Source organism: Porites lutea, chromosome 3 (genome assembly GCF_958299795.1).
Source record: "Porites lutea chromosome 3, jaPorLute2.1, whole genome shotgun sequence".
Taxonomy (NCBI): Eukaryota; Metazoa; Cnidaria; class Anthozoa; order Scleractinia; family Poritidae; genus Porites; species Porites lutea.
Genome location: NC_133203.1, coordinates 22,261,820 through 22,285,661, shown reverse-complemented (window position 1 = coordinate 22,285,661; position 23,842 = coordinate 22,261,820). Strand labels below are relative to the sequence as shown.

Below are 23,842 nucleotides of genomic sequence, written 5' to 3'. Positions count from 1 at the left end.
CCTTATAAAAGAGATAGAAGCTTTTCACGAATACGCTCTTCACCATTTGTAATCAGGAGATAGAGCGTCTGCGTGGAAAGCAAGAAATAGTTAAAAATTTATTGATATTAGATATATGGCTAATTTCATTTAATATTACAATTAATTATATTTTAAACATGTTTTCATCAATTTTATTTAATAATTATTGTAAAACGCAACGTAGGTGATGTCCTTCTTCATCCCACATGTCCCATGTGAGTTTGTTTTAGTTTGGTGCTGTGGAGAAAAAATAGAAACATGATATGAGTTAGATGTTATAGATAGAAAAGTTGGGTACATTTGAGTACCTGTTGATGGAGCCAGCAAGTAGCTGATAGTGTATGCACAGATTGAGCTTTATTTAACTGTTACGTGTAGTAAGCGGAGGAGGATGGATTTATTGTTTAAGGATTCATACAGACATGGAGTAGCGAGAGAGACAATGTCCGCCGTAACGTGTAATAACGCGTGAAGGCGTAAATTGTTTCTGCCTTTATTGTTGAAAAACTGGATAGCGCCATCGACTGAATAAATCACTTAGCCTGCGAAAAGAGACGTTTCTCCTTGCCCTTCGCTGCTGGGGACGTTTTGCGCGGAGATCTCCCGAAACCTCCCCAGCGTTAAGGAACGAGGGAAAGGGCTGTCTTCGGAGGCTAAGAATCAGTATGTAGCGGACAACAATTAGAGAAACAAAGAGCAGTATCCAGTTGGTAGTGATTTATCCCGTCTATAGCGCTATCGACGTTTTCAAGAATTGAGGGAAGATTGATATGAGTTGTCGACATGAAGATTAAATTTGGCGAGGATTTTTTAATTTTTGAGGGGGGATGGGTGATTTAAGAAAAAAAATTCCGACATAGTAATTTTAGAGGAAAAAAATTTGGGGAAGAAAATAACTCGTTAAAATACATTTCATAGTGTAAAATGCTTGAAATAAAATTGATACAGTGTTGTATGTCCTCAAAAGAAATTATGACGAGTCGTTGTTACCTAAAGCAAAAGGAGATAACCAATCTCTGCCCTTGAAAAGTGAAATTGTCAGCCCTGTGTTAAATCGAGGCACGTGACGGACTGTCGTCGGTGCTTGTCTAAAAGAGGTTGTGAAAAAAGTTGTTCTGTATGAGAGTTTTGATGGTGTCTCCTATGGTTGTTTTGGAAAAATGAATGTTTGACCATCCCTTACCAAAGCAAAAGTATGGTAATGATATGGGAAAGTTTGGGCCATATCTGACCCATATGTGGGAATGGTATGGGAAGGTTGGATGATGATGTGGAACTGCTATGGGCATATATTTTGACACATTTTAAGCTACGGGAAGTATATGGGAAGAAAACCTGATGCTTCCCATTGTATGGACGAGCTATGGGAATACATTCCCCATACATATCCCATAGCAATGAGACATTTCCTCAATCTTCCTTATCTATGGTTATTGTATGGAATATCCACACCGTATTATTCCATAGATTACCCATACCAGCTGACAAAGATGTCAAATATGTCCCATAGATTTCCCATCATCGTAATTCTATGGGAACTGTATGGGATAAAAACTCTTTGTAATTTAACTCTTAGTGTTCTTGTTGCCCATAGATTTCCCATGTAATAGTTCTATGGGACGTCTATGGGCATAAAAATATTCCTATGATGCTCATTATGACAATGAGTAAAACAAGATGTCTGCATACTATCAAGACATTATAGGATAAGTTTCTTACCATAAAAGATTTTCCTTACAAGAATTGCTTTGATAGGTAGATAGATAGTTTATTTATATAGCTTTCCAACCCAAGAGTTGAATTACTGGTACGTCATATTTACATAGGTAAAAAATCCCTAAAGCGATAAATTCTTAAAATACTTAATTCTTAAAATGCAATAACATTTTCACTCAATGTATTTAAATTCTGTTAGAATATTACTGTATGTTCCAAACTGGAATCTGTAATCTTTTGAGCTGTAAGTGCGCTAGAAATAAGAAAACTATTTTGAAATCTCTATGTCTTAAAAAAATAGATTAAACTGGCGTGACTTTCTGAGGTTGTAACCCCAACACCTTCCACCAGACAAGGTGACAAGACTTGCCTTAACAAGCACTTCTTCATATGAAAAACATTGAAACATTGCCCTCTTTCGCACTGCCTCTAACTCATGAGAAGGATACACAGGTAGACTGCTTGATAGCATCAAGCATTTTGAAATAATTATCTAGTCTTGCAGTTTACACTTGGGAAACGTAAAATGACACTGTCTTGATATATCTTTAGTAAAAATAATATAATGCAATAAACTTCAGGACCTTAGGATTGCCATATTAAAACTATTTGTTAAATAATGTTCAGTCCTTTTCAAAATGGTTGGGGAAATGGGCAGCATATCCCACCTCATTATCAGAAAACTTCATATATAGACATACATCAATGATGTCTTTAAAAGGGACAATGTCAAATATGTTCCTTCTTGCTTGCTGAAGAGGAACAATGTGTTCGACCAGGCTCCCCAGAACTGCATGACGTTCACAGATCACCTCATCAGCCTCGGACATGGGAGCAATGATGGCCCCACAGGTCATCCTGGGATCTTCTTTGAGCACAAAGAAAACTTCAATTTGCCCATAGCTTGTTCCTTCCCCTTTTGAATAGGCAACAGTGAAGCTGTTTCTCCTTGACACTCTCTTATACATTTGCGAATGCAAAACTGCATCACCAATTTGCAGTCGCTTAAAAAAGGAGACACATTCAATCGACTCCACCTCAAGAAACAGCAGAAGGTCGTCTTCAAATGGTGCACCAGGTGTGCCTTTCTTTAATGCACCAATTGCGTAGAACTGATTTTTCAGATGGGTTCGGTTGGTACTGAAAGACAGGAAAATAGCAATATTATAAACTTATGACCCTCACAAGTCGTAACAAAAATACATTTTTCCACTTAGCAATCCTGAAAAACAATGTACGTGTATAGGAAATAAACGAAGTAAATAAGTTATACGTGCACTGACCTGTCTGTATGACCACATAGCCGGAATACCATATCTTTCGCATGTCCTGGAGGAATGTCTTTGATCATCTCTGGGAGGCACTGTTGACTTGTCACAGCAGTCATTATCTTCAAGTTAACAACAAACACAAAGAAGAAATTAGATTTGCTTGGAAGTGAAGGGCCATTTAGAGCAAGACAAAAGACATTCGTGTGTGTCCAACATCATCGTCCAATTCCAATAAAATTTCTAATCCTTTGCATGGTCTAATACATCAGACAGTCTTCACTGCATACCACAAAGCAGTTGCTCAAGACAATAAAACTTGAAATTATACTTTCAATAATTATTCTGTGCCCAGGAGGTTTCTCAAAACATTGATTTTTGGTTTATCATAACAGGTTTCAACATACATGTAGACTTACCTGGCTTGCAATATTCTGTGTTCCATGGAAATAATTTCCAATGTCTCCATTCCAATCCTCAAAAACGAACAGGGAACTACTCCAAAGGGGACCATGATCTAATACTGATTTCTTCAAGTGAAGCAGCATGTGGTGATTCATCAGCACATATCTTGGTTCTGCAATCAGTGTTTTTTTTTCTACAGTGAGTTATGACACTGTTAATGCTAAACCTTGGTTAATGGCAGAGTTTAGTGGCCATTACAATAATTATTTCATCAGGCACTTTTCTCCTAATACAATAACTTCCTTACTCTTATCAGTGACAAGACAAGTTTCGTTCTCTTTTGGTGTGGTCTCCATATTGGGAGACAAGAAAGACTAATATCGCTTGGTCTTAGGTAAATATCATGGGTTTTTTTTTCTAAATTTGAAAAAAAAAATCAAACGAAATTAAAGATTTCATGAGCTCTTTACCATTGGCCGTGTTTTCACGACGCCGGATGTCTCGCTTAACATTCCAGAAGGTGTTTTGTTTACAGACTAAGTTAAGCGACTTAAAACTGATAGGTGTTTTCACGAGCAAGATTATTACATTTCACTTTGGTAATTTGAGGAGAGCACGCGCGAATAAATCAATTTCAATAATATGTCTATGAAACCACATTCAACAACGGTTTTCGGTGTAATTTTGGCTCGGCAGCCCAGCATCTCGTTTAACTCTTCATAATACGTGAAAGATTCACGGTCGTTTCCGCTTTTGTTGTTGTGGTCCTTCACACGTTTGTATTCGTCTTCGAGGTTCTTGATCTTGGACTTGCACTGGGCTGCCGTGCGGATGGACGTGAGTCCCTGTTCCCTCAACAGACTATTCAGTTCTCTGGCAATAGATTCCCACACAGCTGAATTTTGCCTTTTGCTAATTGGATGGTGATCCTTCCAGGTTTCGATAAGAAAACGTATTTCTGCATCCGACCAGTTGGGGGAGCGACCTTTGGTACTGGTATCATTGCTGGAATTTTCAACCCTGGGGCCTTCACTTACACCACTTACACTGGCACTCTGGTATGGGCTCATTTGTGATTCAGCCGGCGAGGCTGGTCGCGAAAATCTTGCTTGTGGAAGCCACAGTTGATTTTGGAAGGCCGGAAAAATATATGGACCACGTGCGGGAACGGGGTCGGCAAAGTGATCGCTCACGGGAGGAATAACGAAGCGACGAGATTCCCTAAAGCGTATAATTTGCTACGTTAGCTGAATGCTTTACATCTCGAATGTTTAAAGGACGCGAAAGAAACTCACCTTGCATGGCTTGATAGTGCATCATTTGATGGGTCGCTTCTTGGATCATAAAAAGGAAAAGTATTCGCTCTATGATTATCCATGTTGTTTTGAATGCCGCAGAAGTTTCACGCAGGAATGAATCAAAAATAGCAGGCGTGTTGTATTTCCGATTTGACAGCCCTGTCAAGTTAATAACCACAAACGACTCCTAATTGGCCGAAATTAATTACCAACTCGCTTAAGCTACCTGGTTTAGTGGCTTAAATTTAATGAGAATTCCATTGAAGTTTGCCGACTCGCTTAACTTTAAGCGGGTTGAAAAAACAACTGTTTTCACGGGACTTCCGCTTGTCACTCGCTGAGCGACCTGAAAAACCGCTCGTGAAAACACGGCCATTGTAAAACACATTTTTACTTTGGAAAATAAAGCAAGCAAGTACATGTATGCTATCAACTGTTAAAAGGCAACTCAAAACCACTCCCTGATATATCACATTACTTACCATAATACACATCAAACATCTCAACAAAGTGCATCAGGAACTTTCCAGCCATTTCTAGTTGTCCAGGGGAAATTGATCTTCCTGACAATAGGATGATGCCGCCAACCAGCAAGGCATAGTGCTGGTAATAATCCTCATTTAGGATACCTTTCAAACAGGGAAGGGAGTAATAAAACAGCCAGTTGCGGTACTCTGTTGCTGCAATTGAACAAACATTGATGATTAAGACAAATAGTGGGTAAAACATTGACTCAATACCTAAAGATTTAATAGCGCTTCTTGCAAATGGCTCAAACTGGTGGTAAAAAATGTCTAAAAATTTAAAAATATCCTTAGCAAAGAGTAGACTGAATCTGTTATATTGATATATTGTTGTCGGGATAGTTTACCTTTCCAAAATTTCAGATGATGTTGTATACTTCTTGGGATTCTGGTAATCACACTAGGGGGCTTGATCTCCAGTAGGCGTTTGTCAACCCTCTCTACTTTGTTCCCACAGTACCACCTCTGCCCACTGTGCTTTGAAGTGAACCACAGACCAACAAGCTGCTTTACAACTCCAAGATACACACAATGCATTGCATCTATAGCAATGCCACTGACAATGTCAAAGCTTGGTAACTTCAATAAGGGGCTTGGTGCCTTGATACCACAAACCTGTAAAAGAAATGTGAAGTTCAGGAGTTTCCCCAATAAGGCATTTAAAAACAAAATGCTAACTTGAAAAACAGGAGATTCGATAGTCTATCAGAAAAATAATGGGGAGCAAAATGTAATAGTCTTTACAACTGGATGTTTGAAACATCAACCTTGAGTCCTTGACCCCGTATCTCTTGCTCAGACATGTGTAGCCCAGAATTCTTATGAGACTTTATTTAATATCATCACAAAATAACGTAGTGACAAAACATCAGTATCTAGCTGTACAGTCCGTACTGTAGACATTGAACATTTTACATGCTATGTCTGGAATAAGTGTTTCCTTGACAGAATGTTGGGACCAATGACTTCAGAACCTGTGGCAATGCTTCATATTGGCTGCTTATTAAAAAATCAGTGATGACTGGCCAACTTAATTTACAGTCTATCACAAAAAAAAGGAACTCACTGTTGTATTCCTCTCAAGGGCATCATGTGAGTAGGCCTTTACTTCTTCTGCAACTCGCAGTTTCACATGTCCTGATGCAGTGTTGCGAAATGGAAATGTCATCACATGACCCCTTGTGCCAGTCTTGACGGTCTCACCATGCTCATCACAATAGCTACAGCTGTCATGGCCAACATATATGACCTGCTCAAGGACACCACCACGGGCAGGAAGATCAAAATGACCAGAAAGAGCCATGACCTTTGATTTCTTCTTCACTCCATCTGGAAGCGTGACTTCAATTCCTGTTATTTCAAAACAGAGGATCAAAATAATTTAAAATTTTTTGTCAAGTTCATTATTTCCATTGAACAGGCTTCGAAAAGTTAATGATGCATCTAGACGGGCTTTGGAATTCCGACATGGTTTTAGGATGGGCTTTAAAATAGAAACAAAAAGCATTATATTATTTCCCGACCCGGTCATCCCCATAAATAATGAACTGTTCCTTACCGTGCATTTCTGTTTCTCGCAAAGTGTCAACAAATGGCTTTAAAAAAGTTGAAAAGAAAGGTTTTTCTTCCCCGAACCACAGGCCACCAACATGAGAATAAGAGATAAGGTTACCAGGTCTATCATATAAGATCTTGTAAAAAATCAACTGTCTCCCAGCAGCCAAGGGTCTTATTATTCAAAATGGTGGTGAAAGAAAATCTGATTATATCAAGGAAACATGATGGCATATGACCCCTTAACAAACTCTTCCCAGCAATTCATTAATACAATGTACTCTTATATTGGCTAAAACACATGTTTTGTAAAGAATTATTTCTTTAATTGTTTACCTTAACGATGGAGGAAGCTCATTGACAAGAAGAAACAGAGGCCAAACTCCAAACTGTGAAGAACGAAATATAGCCACACCATCTGTGTTAAGCTTCACAGAGAGGTTATGCACCTATCAATGTTAAGCCCGAGGGGGGGGGACCCCGGGCATATGTGGGGCATTTGACTTTTCAGAAGATTTTTTGGTCAAAGTCCCCACTGTGGGGCCCCAAAACTGGGTCAAATAAGATCAAATATCCCCACCTTAGGGAAGTAATATCCCTAAAGTTCATAGTAGTTGTTGTGTATATTTTACAAATAATTGATATAAATTGCCAAGCTTTTTTTTTATATTTTAAACTCCTTCGATGCTTTGTGTAATCCGAGGAAAATAATCAACAAATCTAGCATTTCACGTGAAAAAATCAAATATAATTGTCTCAATCTTACAGGAACAACGCGAGCTGTATACCATGTTGAGCTTTACAAATCTAGCATTTCAAGTCATACAATCAGATATTTTCTCAATCTAATACGGAAAAGAATGTACCATGTAGAAAATACGAATCTAGCATTTCAAGTGATACAATCAGATATCATTTTCTCAATCTAATACAAAAACTGAATGGACCTTGTTGAGCTACACGAATCTAGAATGATACAATAAGATATCATTTTCTCAATCTAATACAAAAACTGAATGGACCTTGTTGAGCTACGCGAATCTAGAATGATACAATCAGATATCATTTTCTCAATCTAATACAAAACCTAAATGCACCTTGAGCTACGCTAATCTAGAATGATACAATCAGATATCATTTTCTCAATCTAATACAAAAACTGAATGGACCTTGTTGAGCTACACGAATCTAGAATGATACAATCAGATGTCATATTCTCAATCTAACAGAAACGAAAAGTCTATCATGTTGAGTTATACAACTGATTAGATTATTTGCAGGAGGTACAAGTCCACTTTGAAATGCTCTCAATCTCCACACAGGCAATATGGTGCCACTGAGCGCAGGAATTACAAGCTACCCAATCAATCATTTGCTCATCATCTTCATCATTGTCGTCTTCTGCAAGTGGTGGCTCTTCACTGTTGCATGTATGGCAAACATTTGACGCGTCAGTTCTCTGTCTCAAATTGGTTTGACGTTCTCGCCGTTTGGCTGCTGCTTTCTTTGCCCCCCTCTTGCGATTGCATGCCACATCCTCCAAATGCTTCAGCCAGAGACGAACTTCTTCTGGGGGAAGAAGTGCTTCTTTTGCAATGGCTAGTACTGCAGAATTGTCAGGGATCCCTTTCCATTTCTTGTGAGCCTCTAGAAGAATCTCAGATGGTGGTTTCGCCTTTGGAAGATTGTTGCCACTGTTAACGTAATCCAGAAGCTCGTTCAGTTTCATGTAATGGCCAGCACAAAACCCACTGCATTCAGTGCAAGCATCATTTCCAAACGGCCTGGTAGGATCAGGTGTAGGTATGGGCAGAAAAGAGATGGATGGGCCACCAGGGAACCATGGTATGTCTTCCAGCTGAGTTGTCTTGCAGACTGGGTGGATGCATTGAGGATTATAGCAGCATCTAAGGTAGAAGAGATACTGGGATGGTAGATTTGGTACCATATGGCTATTCCTCAGTGTCCAAATTTCATGAATGCTCTTATAAAGATCTGGGTGGCTCTTCCTTAACTGCTCCTTTTCATTTTTCTTTCCCTTTAAATATGTCAGCACTGCAGCCCGTTCAGTTTGCGTATCTTTGCTGTCAGGACCCTTCCAGAGGTGTATTACCGTTCCGGCACATGGGCTTTGGTTGACTCGGCTCAAGTAAACATCGATAGCAGAACTTAAATTTTTACAGAGAATGTCACTGTTGACCTTGCCATTTTCAAGGCAGGATCCATACAAAGTTGATGGAATGAAGAGATTTGCGTGACCCAGCGCCAAGCAACCATTCTGCAATTCGACTCTGTTTCGATAACTCGCCCCACTGTTCCTGGTTGAGATTAGTGTTGCCTTGTGTCCTTTCTGTAGGTGCCTCTTGGTTCACCAATACTGCACTTCCTTGTGTATGGGACCCTCATCTGCTCCACCATCAACTCTGGCACATTCAATTTCCTTCAATTTGCCTGTTTGATGGTTATGAAACGCAGGCTTTACTTCTGGTTTGTCTTCTACCATCAGGAGGTCTTCAAAGTGCTGGGCAGGATTCTTGCAGTGCAGCGGCTGGGCTTTAACAACGCCAGCGCATATTTCTTCTGTTGTGTCGGTCGCAGGAAAATTGTACGATGTTGTCTGCAAGACAGAGGGATATCGATTCACATAGTCTGTTCGAGTGGTCAGTGGGACTTCATTCTTCAAACACAGAGTTCCATGCTGCTTATGGGTGGTCATTGAATCTAACCTGAAGCCAGCCTGATCATCACGGCCCAGGTTCATGATGTTGTTTCCATTAGTGTACTGCAGCTTATCGAAGCCGGCATACAATGCAGAACTCCAATGAGCATCGGGATTGTATTTTAGCGTGAACCCCTTTCTAGCACGTCTCTGTACGACTTGTGCCAACCCTTTGTATCTAGCAGCAGACTTGCGACGTTTATTCCGGGCAACACACAACTGCACAACACTTCCATAACTAAAAGAAGATTTGTATTTGGCTTGCAGATGTTCCTGAATTCTTTTAAACGTAGCTTTCCTCCCAACACACTTGTTGCCATCAAATGTCAACACACCGGTTCACCTCCAAGCATCGGCACCCACACCACACTTTTGAACGTATTGTTCAATTGTTTCGCCAATGTCAGGGTGTTCCCTTTGTATTCTCCCAACTTTCTTGGTTTTCCTTCTTCTTAAATAACGCCTTTCTGCAACACGCTTTTTAACTTCCCTTGTTGCTTTTCTTCGGATCGCTGCCCTCTTTTTCTTGATAATATCCAGTCCAGCTTCATCAAGAGGATCACGTACACGTTGCCACTCTTCAGCGCAATCAGAATCGGAATCTGACACTATCATACCATCAGCGATTTCACTCTCCATTTCTTGGCGCCTTTTCTCCTCAAGGTATACCTGCCGGGACTGTTCTATAATGCGCTCATCATGTTCACTGAGGTCAAGGAAGGGCAATTGCCCTGCAAAGTCGAGTAGCACTTGTTCAAGAACATGTTCTGCAGCATTTGGCATCAACACCTCTAATGCACAGACGAACTCCAACCAGTTTAAGTTGCACTTGCGAAGGATGTCAAGGAGTTGGTGGGTGTTCATATAGCATTCGCCAGTATCACTGATATGCTTGTATTGTTCGTCTGTTAATTGGAACTGATGTCTACCATCAACCTGCGTGCAGGTCAGGTTCTGTGCACTTTCAACATCACCACTACTAACCTGTGAGGAAATTGCATGATCACCTTCACCACCACCTCCACAATCACCATCAACATCATTACCCCCACCATCACTGTCGCCATCATTATTGCCACACCCATGGCCATCTTCATCATCAGCACCAGCGCCGTCATCATCATCGCTTTCACTTTCATCGGAACTTTCACCTTCCATCTCCATTGGAACACCTAGTGATTTTAGCAACACTTTGTCTTTTACTTGAGCAATTTTCTCAATCGCTTCATGGATGGCTGAGACTTCATCCAATGTTTGCTCTACTTGGGATAAAGTGGTGCCAATATCACTAAACCCATACTTTTCTTTTGCCTTGGTGTTAGATAAACCAGTTGCCCTAACAACGGCATACTTGAGGCGTTTTCTCTCTGCATCAGACTCTGCAATTTGAAGAAGACTGTTCATAGTTTCTTTGGTAAGCGGCAACGATGGCTCCGCCGTTTCACATTTAATCCACTGGTTTAAGAGCGTTTGCATTATTGGATAATTCACTCGATCTTGTTTTTCCACTAAGAAGATGGAGTAGCTACCTCTGCTTCGATTTCCAATCCCTAGACTTGCTAATGGCATTTGAAGCATCCTCCTTCGAGCATGCCAAGATTTGTAAGTTGCATCTGGATATGCCATTTCAAATGCTGACCTTAACTTCAAAAAACCTTTCTGTAGCACTTCATTTGCAACCTGAAGCAAACCACAACAATTTTTACAAGCTTGTTTGTGTGTGGTACTACACACTGAAGAACGAACATCAACATACTCCTCCAAAGAGAGCCCTTCAAATACAGAAATACAAATATCCTGTCCAACAGCCGCACATTTCGACAACTCACGTTTTTGTTCCCGATAATAAATAGCAACAAGTTCTTCTCTGACCCCCCTCACATTGTTTGCTGATGTGGAGGGGTTTCCTGAAAATCCTGCTTACTAATACCAGCGGGTTCTTCGGCAGTACAATCACCAGCATCATCAGACTCTTTCCTGGGGCTTGTACTTTCACATTCTGTAGTAGATTCTGAGGTGGAAATGATGCTAGTATCACTCTCGCTGGACGTGCTGCTCATACGTCTGAAAAGGAAAGGAAGCTTCTGATTCCCCTCTGTTTGTTTCACAATAGTTTCCTTGTGTTGTTTTTTCTGCTTTTTCTTGTGGTACCATGAAGACTTATTCTCTCGTTTTTGCAACTCTAGCAATTGATTCTGGATAGTTGCCTTTTCCTTCCTTACTTTTATCGTTTCTCCAAGTATTTCATCACACTGCTTGTAATTCTGAAGGGAGCGCGCCTTATCCAAAAGCTGCTGCTTTACGCGAAGGCGACTGTCTAATGTCTCCAAATTATCTTGCAACAGCTTTATTTCACGTGCCCTCTCTTCTGCGTCAATTTTCTTTCTTTTACAAGGAGGCTCGTCAGATTCACTTGACATGTGTTTTGATCTTGAATGCCCTTTTTTAAATAGGTAGCCATCGGTGGTAACTTTATCCCTAGCCATTGTAAGCAGCTTCCCTGTAGGGTTAAATAGGGAAGTTAAACCACCAAACTTGACTGTAAGATAATTCCCACATTCCTGCACAATGGAAACTTGCCCCTATTTTTTAAATTGGTAGCACCGGTTATAAATTATGGTTTTGAACTTCTCATTTACAAAAAGAACTTAGTGTGGAATAGTACCCATTGTAATACCAGCACTATACACTAAAACCCTCTAGATTTAATTTGGGACTTGCCAACTTTGATTTATCTGACCAATCTTTTAACAGAAGATGACCAAGTGAACTTTGGGGGTAAGTATAAGCTTCCTTGTATAATATTTGAAAGAAAAAATGTTGCAGTTGATAAAAACTGCCATCCCACTATACCAATAATGCAACTACAAGACAAACAGTAATGTACTCTCTACAAGTTTTGAGTTTCATATTTAGAAATGCATGCCTGTGATATATACAAAAATTACACCTACCCTTATCAAACACTACATCAGGGTTTTCCTTTGCTAAAACAATGGCAGCATTATTAACCGCCACTTGATATGGTGTAAGGCTCCTTCCAGATTTGCCATATATCTTAGCTTTTTCTTCAAGTTCACTCTGGGGTTGGTCTAATTGTAACATGTCCTATATGAGGAAGAGCAGAAAAGAAGTGAAATTTCATCATCTTACAACAGCACATATATATCTGTATACATGTTATACAATCCCAATATTTTTGCTTCAGCATAATGAAAGAAAACATTAGAAACAATGAAATATATGTAATATCTTCTTTACATAACTATACTTAATATTATCACCACTTCCTGTTTATATTTTTTTAATTTATGAAAAATGACCATTTGGGGGGTAAAGGTTTTTAATGAATGTCATACCTCTTCTGTTGGTTTCCGTAGTTTTAAAGTGCCACCGAAATTATCAAGACGCATACATCCATCTGTGGTCGATGTTCTCTCTGTGTTCCTTCTTCCTTTTTTTTCTTCCATGTTTTGTGAAACACTTGCTTGTGAAATAGGAGCCCAAGATTTGTCTTCTTTTAAGACCATCAGAACTGTGTTCTTGTCAAGAGCCTTCACAACGTCATCCTCATCAACCACACTCCCATCCTCTTCCAAAACAATGCTGTCTCCGTTTAACTTTTCCTTGCCTGTTAGTTTATAAAGACAAAACGAATTGACCATTATATTTTGGTTTATAAAGATGCACAACATATTTGTTAAATTTTTTTTTCCACAAAAAAATATGCTACAGAATCTGTATAACACACACAAGTGTTTTAATCCACTGCAATATGCTCCTAATAACATCCATTTTATTACCATAGAGTGCACAAGGATAAGTCATATTCTCACACTAGACTACACATCAAGCTTAGAAATTGTATAAACTACAGTATCAAATTTTAGATTTATATGTACAAAAAAGCAAAAGGGGAAATGTCAATCAACAATATAGGCACAAACGTAATCAAATATTTTTTATATCAAAAAAATAGTGAGTAGTGCTTTGTTTAAAAACAGTAAGCTTATGCAGTATTTATTATAAAGTTCGTTTTAATATTAAAAACTCAACACTGTAGTACAAGAGTTGTATTAAATATCTGCTTCACGTACCTTTCTTTTTTAAATCAACCATTGACTCCGCTACAATGCTGTAGTGGAGTGTTCTGCACGCGCTGCAGATTTTTAAAAGAGGCATTGTCCTAGTCAATGGATAGAAAACATTAGAATGTATGAATGAATTCCAAGCCTTGATTCTCTGACGGAAAGCGAGACATTATCAAAAATCCACACAATCCCCACAGAGTAAGGTGTTCCATCAATTTATATTGACAACCAGTAGTGAGAAGCAGTGTTTTTGTTTACAGAAACGAGTGCTTACCTCAAAAACAGCCGTGCTTTCCAGCCAGCGCTCCAGTGAATTCCAAGATGGCCGGCACAGACGTGACTAGCTACCAGTCCTCCTCGCAAAAAAAAAGCAAACATCCCCACCCTGGGGCCCTGATTCTAAGTCAAACTCCCGAGGGTGGGGAAGGCAAAAGAGGTCAAATGCCCCACATGTGCCCGGGGTCCTCCCCCTCGGGCTTAACACTGATAGGTGCATTATATGGTTCTGACAGGAATCCGCCTGGACCACATTTGCCTTGATATAGGGTGCCATCATATACATCTTCAATGTTATTGTCAGCCCTTTTCACTCGCTCAAATCGGTACTTCAGGCTGTCAACAAATTCTCTGTCTGGAAAAAGGGACCTTTGTCAAGATGAATGTGTGAAATCACTGTCATGTGCAAGAGATTAAACTGAACTGATTCAGATCACAATTTCACTGTCTATGATTCATGGAAAATATTAAGATAAATTCCCATATTGCAAAATCACAGCCAAGTGATTCAGGCACTTATAAACCTTTTACCAGCTTGTTGATGTACACAGTTAAGTGAAATTATTTTGATTCTTGTGCACTCGCCCTCCAAACAAAATACATGCATATTACATCTCTATTCTTGACAAGTAAATCATTCCAACAAAAAATCATTGCAACGTTGTTCGTGAACACTGGTATTAATATAAGCTATCTTTATATTTGGGGAAATTTCAGATTCGGGCTTAATTTAGTCAACAAACAAGACTTGAAGTCAATCATTTTCAATTGGTGGTTTGCACATCAGCCATGTTAGGGGTCAGAACAATAATTTTTTTCCTTTGGGAATAAAACTCTATTTTTATGCAAACAATTTCTATTGTTTTTGACCCCCAACATGGCCGACATGCAAACCACCAATAGCTTCAAACTTAACTTGTTCGAACTGTAAGTTCCACACAATAAAGAACCACAATAATACACTTACCAGTGAAAAACTTTTGCAGCTGATTTGCAATAGGCACTTCAATGAAGAATCCACCAGTTTTTTGAATACTTTTACCACAAATGTTGCAGTTTCCATTGACATCTTTGCCATAATAAGCCTTGCAGAAACCACAGAAGTAATGCTTGACAATGTCTCCCCTAGCTCGGCTTACAAATTCAAAAAGCTTCTTTGTTGTTGTCTTACAATTGTTAGGCCGCGGACAGTGGGCCTCGATCACTGCAAGTAAATCGCTGAATGCTTCACGTGTAAGCTTGTGTTTAAACACAAACGATAACAACAACACAACACTCGTGCTGCTTTTGATTGGAGCACCCGAATAAAGAATGTCATCCGCTTCTGTTTCACGTTGTTCTGGAATGGATTCATTGTCTGATTCAATGTTCTCAGAGTCACTGAGAAAGTCCGAGCAAACATCATCATCTTTGACAAATCGTTCATATGCGTTAACCGGAAAAAAAAGTTCATCTTCGCTCAATAAGTCATCTTTGTCTTCCAATTCAGAGTCGCTTGAATCATCCATGTCTTGTATTTGCTCGTAGCTGCAGACCTCGCCAGGCGACGTGTATGTTTTCTCGACTTGAAGTAGTTCAACAGTGTCGACAGTACAACGGAGCTCACGTGGCTGTTCGCAAAACACTTCTTGAACATCGGATTCACATTTGTTGAAGCCATTGCGAGTAACAGCTGGCGATTGTTTCGCTTTTTGGAAGTTTCCTTTTCGTCTCCTTGCAGCTGGAAATTTATATGGATTGGAATGTCGCATGTATTCTCGGTAACGGCCTCTCCGTTTTCGTGTTATTGTAAGCTCCGTCTCGTCCGCCATGTTTTTTCTTAAACGTTTTGCGCGTGGAGTGCGCGTGCGTAGTCGATTCGGCACCAGGCCTTACCCGCTACAGATCACGTGATGTTTTGTCAACCAATAGCGTGAACCCTTCAAATGAGCGCGTCCTTTTAATGTTTCTCACTTTCTTCGCAAATTCCAGCGTGTTTCAGGAAGCTTTTAGTACTTTTGAGAATCCATTCCAGAGTGAGTTTTCAGTTTAGCTTTGTGTTTTCTATTACACTGAAATACAACCAGCGATGGCTGCACGAAACTCACGGAAAAAAAGTGTCCCAGCGCGTCTTAGAGAAGGTAAGTGACTCATCAGTGTAGCATGACATGTTTGCACGTGTTTGGAGTTAACTAACATGTACGCTTATATTTAAACACACATTTAAAAGATTTAAAATGGAACGAAAAAGCTTTAAAGAATACTCAGAAGTCGCTATAGTGGAAAGAGGATAGCTTAAAGCTCATGAAATCTGCTTCAAGGAACTCCATGTTTTTTATTTCAATGCGGGGTGATATAATTTTCATCTTCGAAGAAGCGGGGTTTTCAATAATTTTCAAGCTGCAGAGGACATTACGGTAAAAGAAATAACATTTCAATGGGAATTTATGTTGATATCAATTTCTCATTGACTCTTTCTTTGTGTTTTCGTTCGTTTTGAGGCATGAATGGCTTAATTTCGAGAACAATTGAAACAGATTACAGTTATGAGTGCAGAAGCGAATTTATTGTTGGCCCGTAGGGAAAATGGTCAACTCAACTGGCTAGCAGTCCTATATTCTCAGTAAATCTCGCAGTCCACTCAATGGCAAAGAACAAATACTGAAAACTCGATATTATTTCTATCAACGCAAAGGTAAGATAATCTTGTACAAAAAAGCTTTTTGGTTTCATCATAACGTCGACAAGAAGTGAAGTGAAGTGTATTTCAGCTCCAGAAGGGAACTAACGCGCGCGTGGAGACTTTTCCCGCTGGTTTTCCAAGGAGGCCGCATGAAAGGTCAAGATGTTATGACGTCAAACGTCGCCTGTCACGCCATGCTTTGGATAGAAAATAGTAACGAACATCCCATAATACATGTATAGAAATCCCACAAAACCGGCTGGTTTGATCAGGATCACGCCTTATGATAGTTCAGAACGGCTGAATTTTCTCGATTTGTGAAATTTACTGAGAATATGGGACTGCCGGCCATTTAGTGTTTTGAAAACCTTGACCGGCAGTCGAGCTGAAAAAAGTTCTAAGTGTCACACTTTAGAGCCCAGCGTAAACCAAACACTAGACTTGAGATCTATAAAGCATTTCAGGATCGCTTGACTTGTCTTAATCGACATATGATAGTTTAGATTAGCTAGCGTCTTCCGATTTTGTGAAATTTACGGAATATGGGACTGCCGGTCATTTAGTGTTTTTAACACCTTGACCGGTTACCGACCATTTTGTAGCCTGCGAAGCGCAGACGCATTTCCGGTCGTCGCTTCTTCGCAGGCTAACCATTTTGCCACAGCGAAAATTTAGGAGCGAGCACAATGGAGGAAGGTAAGCTGTTTCTTTCTGTAACTGTATTATATTGCCACGATTATTTAAATTTTTTTAGTAGAAGAAGCTTTTTCAGGTTAAGTGACTTAAAATAAACCCTTTTCGGCTTCCTACAACGGCTACGAGAGAGACATTTCCTCAATTTCCTTGATTGTTGATGATCGTCTTTGGTTTCACTCTGTAATTCAAACCGGTGACTTGCCGTCATTTCTTGAAATCTTACAGATACATGTAAAAATATAAATAATCGTGGCAGTATAATACAGTTACAGAAAGAAACAGCTTACCTTCCTCCATCGTATTCGCTCCTGCGTGAAAGCGGCGCAGCGAAAAGCACGCGAAACTGCTTTTACATCTGCCGGTAAACATGAGCCCGTGATTTTCTCATTTCCTACCCATGACCCTTGCAGGTACACATCAGTGCACATATGATGGTGATGCACAGTGCACATAATGAGAGGAAGCAGGAAACTATAGTAGAAATTTTAGTAGAAAATTACGGTACAAGTAAAAAAAAATAACACTCAGTCTGCACAGTCTGCACAGTCTGCACAGTCTGCAGTCTGCAGTCTGCATGGTCTGCGTTTCAACATGACCGCCGAATTTGCATATGTCAAAAGGGTAATTTGAAACCTGCATACAAACTTGCGCCGGTTTCTTTGAGTTTCGCTCGCCAAATTAAATCAAGATGAAGCTTTTCCAAACAGTCTGTGCCTCATGCTTCATACTGGTTCTTAGACTGTTCGCATTTTTAGCACTGTTCCAGAAATGAACAATTATTGGAATTTTAATTCGGCCAGTGAAAGGAAGCGACATGTGGAATGTAAACAATAATCCGTAGATTAAATATATTTCGCTCAATAATTTGAATGAAGCGTTCTTAAGAATTTAGGCGCCGCTTTTCATTACGTGTTGAAACATACTGACATACAGAACATACAGAAGCGTCCATAGCTGACTTCTGACGGATTTCAGCATGTGAAATGTTGTATCGAATCGACTTTGTATCAAAACGACCGAACTCCTTTTGACTTTTGAAAGCAAGCTACATCTCCATATTAGGAGCATTCCTTGTTCACATTGTCCAATCAACAATCGAGTTTTGATTCGAACATTTTCAAAAATGAATGCATTACTTGAAACGACTAACGGGCAATCTAGGGGGGGGTATGCTTGACCTGGCTCGACTGTAACACGTTTCACCCCGTTTTTAATTTGAAGGTAGGTAGAAAATGATTGAGCAAGGCTGTGCTCTAACAAAAATTACTGGGCAACAAGAGGATCTAAACCATGAAATCCTGGTCGCCCAGCACTAAAGCTTATATGAAAAATGTAAGTTTATCTGGTCGCCCAAAGGCAAAAGTTAGTCGCCTGAGGCCTCCAGGCGCCCTTAGAGCACAGCCCTGTTGAGTGTGGGGTTTGAATATTTTTAGGAATTATACATTTTCCTAAAATAAAATCTACCAGTACCCAGAAAAAAGCTTTAATCGGTGAACAAGTCTAACACACAAATATTTTGTTATACAGAGATTTGGTACCTTGTTAAATATGAAGACGATGAAAATTTAAGAGTGCTTGCTGAAGATGAAATTCGCCATATCTTCCCTGATGAAGAAGAAGGCAATGAAATGCAAATTGGAGATTTCGTTAGTGCTCTATGGATCCCCAATTGCCAATACTACGATGCCAAGATACTTATGAAAGGAGGTGAGTAAATTGTGTTTGCTGTTAATGTAAACCATCTCATAACAGGACATAGATTAAATTTAGAGTTTGGTTATTTAAATTTGTAGTTATGTCGCAAGTGTGAACCAGGCTCAACTGACCATGACAAACCCACAATATAAAAAACTTTTGTGAGTGCAGGGAAACCAATTAAAAAAATTACAACAAAGGTTGCTACAAGACAGGTTGATATGGCATGATAAATATTCCTATCTGTTATCAAATGTCAAGATCAGGTTGAGTGGCAGAATTGTGTTTAATTTGTTATCATCAAAATACATCTTTACAGGGGATAAAAATGAGCTTATGAGAGAGAGGTTGAGGCAAGAAAAAGCAAAAACAAATGGAGGCAAGGAAAGAGAAGCACAGCAGAAAAGAAAAAGTCAGGCGGAGAGTACAGGTGGCCAGAAAAAGAAGAAAACAACACAGAAACAAACAGAGAGTACTAAAGAGAAAGAGCAGAAGGCAAAAGACAGGGAAGAGAAACAAAAGAAAAAAGATCAAGATCAAGAAAGACAAAAATTCTTGTTGGAAGAGAGAAAAGCCCAGGCAGCATCCCGATGGGGTGCAAATGATGAGGTTACCAAAAGAAACCCTGCCAATGCAGCCTTCACACCTCAACCAATTCGCCAAACAGGTTCCCACTCTTCTACACCATTGACTCCAGCTAACACAACTTTATCATCGGACAGAACCGCAAACACTTCTGAATCAACACCACAAGAATCTCCACCAGTCAACCTTACCTTGCTAGCAAAACGTAACATGCCTACAAAAACAACAGCCAGTTCAAAGTCAAAAGGTACCTGTGAGCCAAGGAGGGGCCTTCATTTTCAAAGCGCCATTGCAGACAGTAGCGATGAAGAAATGGATGAGGAGGTGGAAATCATCCCTGAGGAGAATGACATTGATGTTTCCAGTAGTAATTGCTGCAAAGAACAGAGGGTGGAAACAAAGGCCTTAAGAAAGCGGTTAGAGAAAGTCCACAAGAGACTCAGTATAGCATGTAAGTTTCTATTATGATGTATTACTTTCCATACACAGTATCACAACTTGAAAAAATTGGCAAACATTTTCAAGTTGTAATCCATTTCCACCCTTGCAGTCTGCAGCAACAGTAAACAGTCTCAGTACAGTAATATAGTCTTTGGTAGCAAAACAACACTATTATTTTTGGGGCTTCCAATGATGTGAAGACATTTGAGCTTTTTGAACTGCTAATAAAATAGTATGACACTGCCCCTTTAATGGAAACCAATACAAAATAGTATGACACAATTTTCAAACGAGTACTCCTGATGTGTAGCATATTCAGGTATACTCTTAAACTGTAATCTGCTGTAAAATAGCATGACCAGTTTCAACAAAACTAATTTATTTTTATTTTCTTTAATGTCACTGACAGTAAAAGCAAAGACAACTGCAGAAGTGGTGAACAGCCGACCTGGAGCTGGTATTCTTGACAATGCATTGGCTGCAGAATACAAGGTATAAAACACTTACAAATATAAAAATTATCTTAATTGTTTAACACTGAAAAACAAATCAGCTTTCCGCCCTGTGTACTGTAACATTGGTTTAAAAAGTGAGCAAACTTGAACTTAACTACTGACATTGCTGTCAATTCAAAGACTTAAATTCAAAGATTAATAAGAATGCACACAGTATCAAGCTTGGTCAAATGTCTTGTTCTTTTAAGTGTTCTTGTTCAAAAGTGTGTAGCCCAACATATCACCAGTGTTCGTAGCATTGTATGGGCCAGAGGAAAGTGTACAGTGCCTGAATTAAGCAGCACAGGACTGCAAACACTATGCAATAAGTTGGTGTTCCTTTTAAGCCGTAGTATGAGGTTCTATTGCTTTTTAAGTTTTTTCCTTCAAAAAAGATTTTTTGAGTAGTTTTGGCATTATTTGAACAACTTCCATGGCATGTTTTAGCTGGCCAGTCAATGACCATACCACCTCTTACAATTCCTGAATTTTGATTGTCCTGTCAGACCAAGATAAGCAGAAATAACAGAGAAGATACGTATTATCTAACAAAGCTGTCAATTGAAAAATTAATAAAAACATTGTCAAGTGGCATATATACATGTAATGTCTAACTTCTGTCTTTAATATTTCCAGATGGTAGAAGTAATGGAGGGGTCAGGAGTCTTTTGGTACCCTCACCAGCGAGCATACTGCTCAGCATTCAAGTCGTGGCCAGCATATATCAATGCTGCCATTGATATATTCTTCAACAAAGAAACACTTGCTGTTTTAAATGCAAGAGGAAATGAAAGAAAAACCAAGAATGGTGACATCAACAAGTCATTGACTCCAATGATCATTGATGCCCTCATTGGTAAGTTAATATGCTCTGTTTCAGTTTTATTCAGAAAACCATTAGGTTCCCAAAATAACATTCCCCAAAACCAGTGATTTAATTTGGCTGTTGTTAAGCTTGGGTTAGGTTTCTTAATCCTAAAGTAACATACAACTACACGGGTCATTAGTATCAGAACTCTAAGGTATACTTTATATTAAAAATAAAACAAAATTAATGACATCTATTAAGTTCATTATCAGAACTTAAAATGGTGTATGTCTTATTTTATTGAACACTTTACCAATATATAAAAACTGGCTCACAACATTAACATGACTTTAAACTAATAAATTTTCATTTTTTTTTTCAGGAAAAGTTTGTTCAAAGTTTGCCAAGGACTCTCCTGTTCCGAGTCAAATTATTCAGAAAATAAATATGAAATGCGTGGAGGCGAGGCGGCCACAAAGAATAAGAGTTCCACTTACAACAAAAGAAAAAAACAGTTCTGATGTGCCAGTTTGAAAGTTTATTAACTTACAGGATATGTCAAGCTTGTACAGTTTGTAGATTTTTCTAAGGATTTTATCATCATGTTTCATTATAATTCTTGAGTTTCAAGAGATGTCAACAATTAAAAGTTTTGACTATATTGACTATATTGTTGAGATGTCAATGATTGATAGTTAATTTTCCTGCATTATGAAAGTAATATTGGTATGGGGGCTAGGCTGTTGATGAACTATGGGTTCACCTGTACATGTTTCACTAAAGTAGAGCTAGTTGTATCCCATAGGTTTCCCATAGTGGTGGAGTCAATCTTGGATCAGCGGTATTGGTATGGGGCGCTAAAATCAAAAGTACCCATAGCATTCCCATAACAGATGTCAGTTTTCCCGAATGCTATGGGAATGATATGGTACAATTACCAATCGCAAGGAACGGGATTGGTATGGGACTGTCCGATACCAATCCTGGGATATATGCTATGGGGAATGTATGGAACTTTACGAAAAACATAGCAATCCCATAGAGACAGGTCAGTCGTCATATGGGATTGGTATGGGACTATCCCATATCATTTCCATACCAGATCCTATGGGGAATATATGGAACTTTACGAAATACGTAGCAATCCCATAGGGAAAGACAATAAAATGGGGCTAAAATTAAAACAGACACTATTTATGGGTTTGGTATGGGAGGCAATAACCCATATCAAAGCCATATAATGCCCACATATGGGCCAGAGGTTATCCCATACCATTTTGATATTTGGACCATATATGTCCCATATCACTAGCTATGGTAAGGGATTGAAAGTTCGTGACAATGGTAAGTTGAAAGGTTTTGTTAGAAAATAATGGAGTATTTTCTTTATGCTAAAAGGAAAATGGTGATTTGTTCGTGATTTGAAAATAACGTAAAATTGAGTGAACCCTGAGTTAAACGTGTTTGCTTGGTGCGGTTTGCTTTTTAATAATTTAATAATTTAGTTAGTTGGATAGGACTATCAATGTGTTCACACAATTTGGGCTAGATGAGATCATTGAAGTAGTTGTTGTAATAGACATGTTGTGAAGCTCTATTAATGTTGAAATGCATATTGCAGCAGCACATTGTTCAAGGTGATATGTGTGTGATGTGTCTGTTAGTGTACAGGATTGGCTATTGATAGTGTAAGTGAGCAAACGACGTGAATAAGATGAAATTTTACAGAAATTAAAGGTGTGTTTTAGGTTTTGGGTTGTACTCTAGCTGTCCTTTGAGATTTTTTTAGTACTGCAATCTGCAGTGATCTTTTTATTATTATGGTAAGTTGTGTTACTGTGTAATAGTTTTTGTAGTTTCTTTGCAGCATAATATCAATTCATTGTGGAATAGTTCTAGAAAATTAGATTTGTCCTTGACTGTGTTTTATATGTTGATCAGTCAAGTTTTGGAGATGCATGGGATGATAATTAAGATTGGGGCTAATTTGTGATGAAAAACAAAAATTTTGTGTGAGAGTTATTAGCTGTTTGAAGTTATTTCACTTTACACTTCCTCAAGTAAGGATAATATTTGAAGTTCAAATTTTAACATACCATCAAAGTGAAGTAAAGAAGAGAAGCTTTTTTAATAGCTAATGCACCTTTCAATGTAAAGCCAGCAAAGGGGGGGGGGGGGGGGGGGATTCAGGGCATGCGGTGGGGATTTGACATGTTTCAAAAATTTGCTATGAAATTCCCTGCCTATGGGCAAATCATTCAAGTGAAATGCAGCCAACTTTCTCCACCTCAGGCTGCACATTGCTCTTAATCCCAATGCAGAACTGAAGAAATTAAAGGTATATCCAAATAAAACTCTATAATCTTTATCTATAAACGTTGCTGCATCAGCAAAGGTACACGTTCTTGTTACGGCTGCAATTATATGTTTTAATGATAATCTGTGTTACACTGCAAAGAATACAGAAGCCTTTAGGAGAAAGTCCATATTTTGTAAGTTTAAATATACTGTTCTTGGTAAATGGTACAAAGGAAGTCAGTTTTATAAGCTTTTGAGTGATTGTAGTGAATGAGCCATACACTGATCAAT

The 23,842-nt window shown here is 39.0% G+C and overlaps 2 protein-coding genes across 2 annotated transcripts; one reads left to right on the top strand and one right to left on the bottom strand.

Moving 5' to 3' along the window:
• Positions 1-2,307: 2,307 nt before the first annotated feature.
• LOC140930711 (uncharacterized) lies at positions 2,308-15,732 on the bottom strand. The gene is made up of 3 exons (XM_073380420.1): positions 14,840-15,732; positions 14,151-14,227; positions 2,308-2,603 (listed from the first exon to the last, which is right to left on the bottom strand). Exons 1-3 carry the CDS (start codon positions 15,681-15,683, stop codon positions 2,361-2,363), a joined length of 1,164 nt encoding a protein of 387 aa, XP_073236521.1. The 5' UTR covers positions 15,684-15,732; the 3' UTR covers positions 2,308-2,360.
• Positions 15,674-22,519, top strand: LOC140930707 (uncharacterized). The gene is made up of 6 exons (XM_073380417.1): positions 15,674-15,992; positions 18,758-18,937; positions 19,245-19,961; positions 20,361-20,443; positions 21,082-21,301; positions 21,636-22,519. Exons 1-6 carry the CDS (start codon positions 15,941-15,943, stop codon positions 21,785-21,787), a joined length of 1,404 nt encoding a protein of 467 aa, XP_073236518.1. The 5' UTR covers positions 15,674-15,940; the 3' UTR covers positions 21,788-22,519.
• Positions 22,520-23,842: the final 1,323 nt, after the last annotated feature.

Bases quoted from the DNA above. Each gene is read 5' to 3' on its own strand.
- LOC140930711 (XM_073380420.1), bottom strand. From the start codon at position 15,683: ATGGCGGACGAGACGGAGCTTACAATAACACGAAAACGGAGAGGCCGT. The intron at 14,228-14,839 runs GTAAGTGTATTA...CCCTTTTTCCAG, and splicing joins GCTGCAAAAGTTTTTCACTG to ACAGAGAATTTGTTGACAGC. The intron at 2,604-14,150 runs GATGGCACCCTA...GTGCTCAAAGAA, and splicing joins ATAACATTGAAGATGTATAT to GATCCCAGGATGACCTGTGG.
- LOC140930707 (XM_073380417.1), top strand. From the start codon at position 15,941: ATGGCTGCACGAAACTCACGGAAAAAAAGTGTCCCAGCGCGTCTTAGA. The intron at 15,993-18,757 runs GTAAGTGACTCA...TTTGTTATACAG, and splicing joins CCCAGCGCGTCTTAGAGAAG to AGATTTGGTACCTTGTTAAA. The intron at 21,302-21,635 runs GTAAGTTAATAT...TTTTTTTTTCAG, and splicing joins GATCATTGATGCCCTCATTG to GAAAAGTTTGTTCAAAGTTT.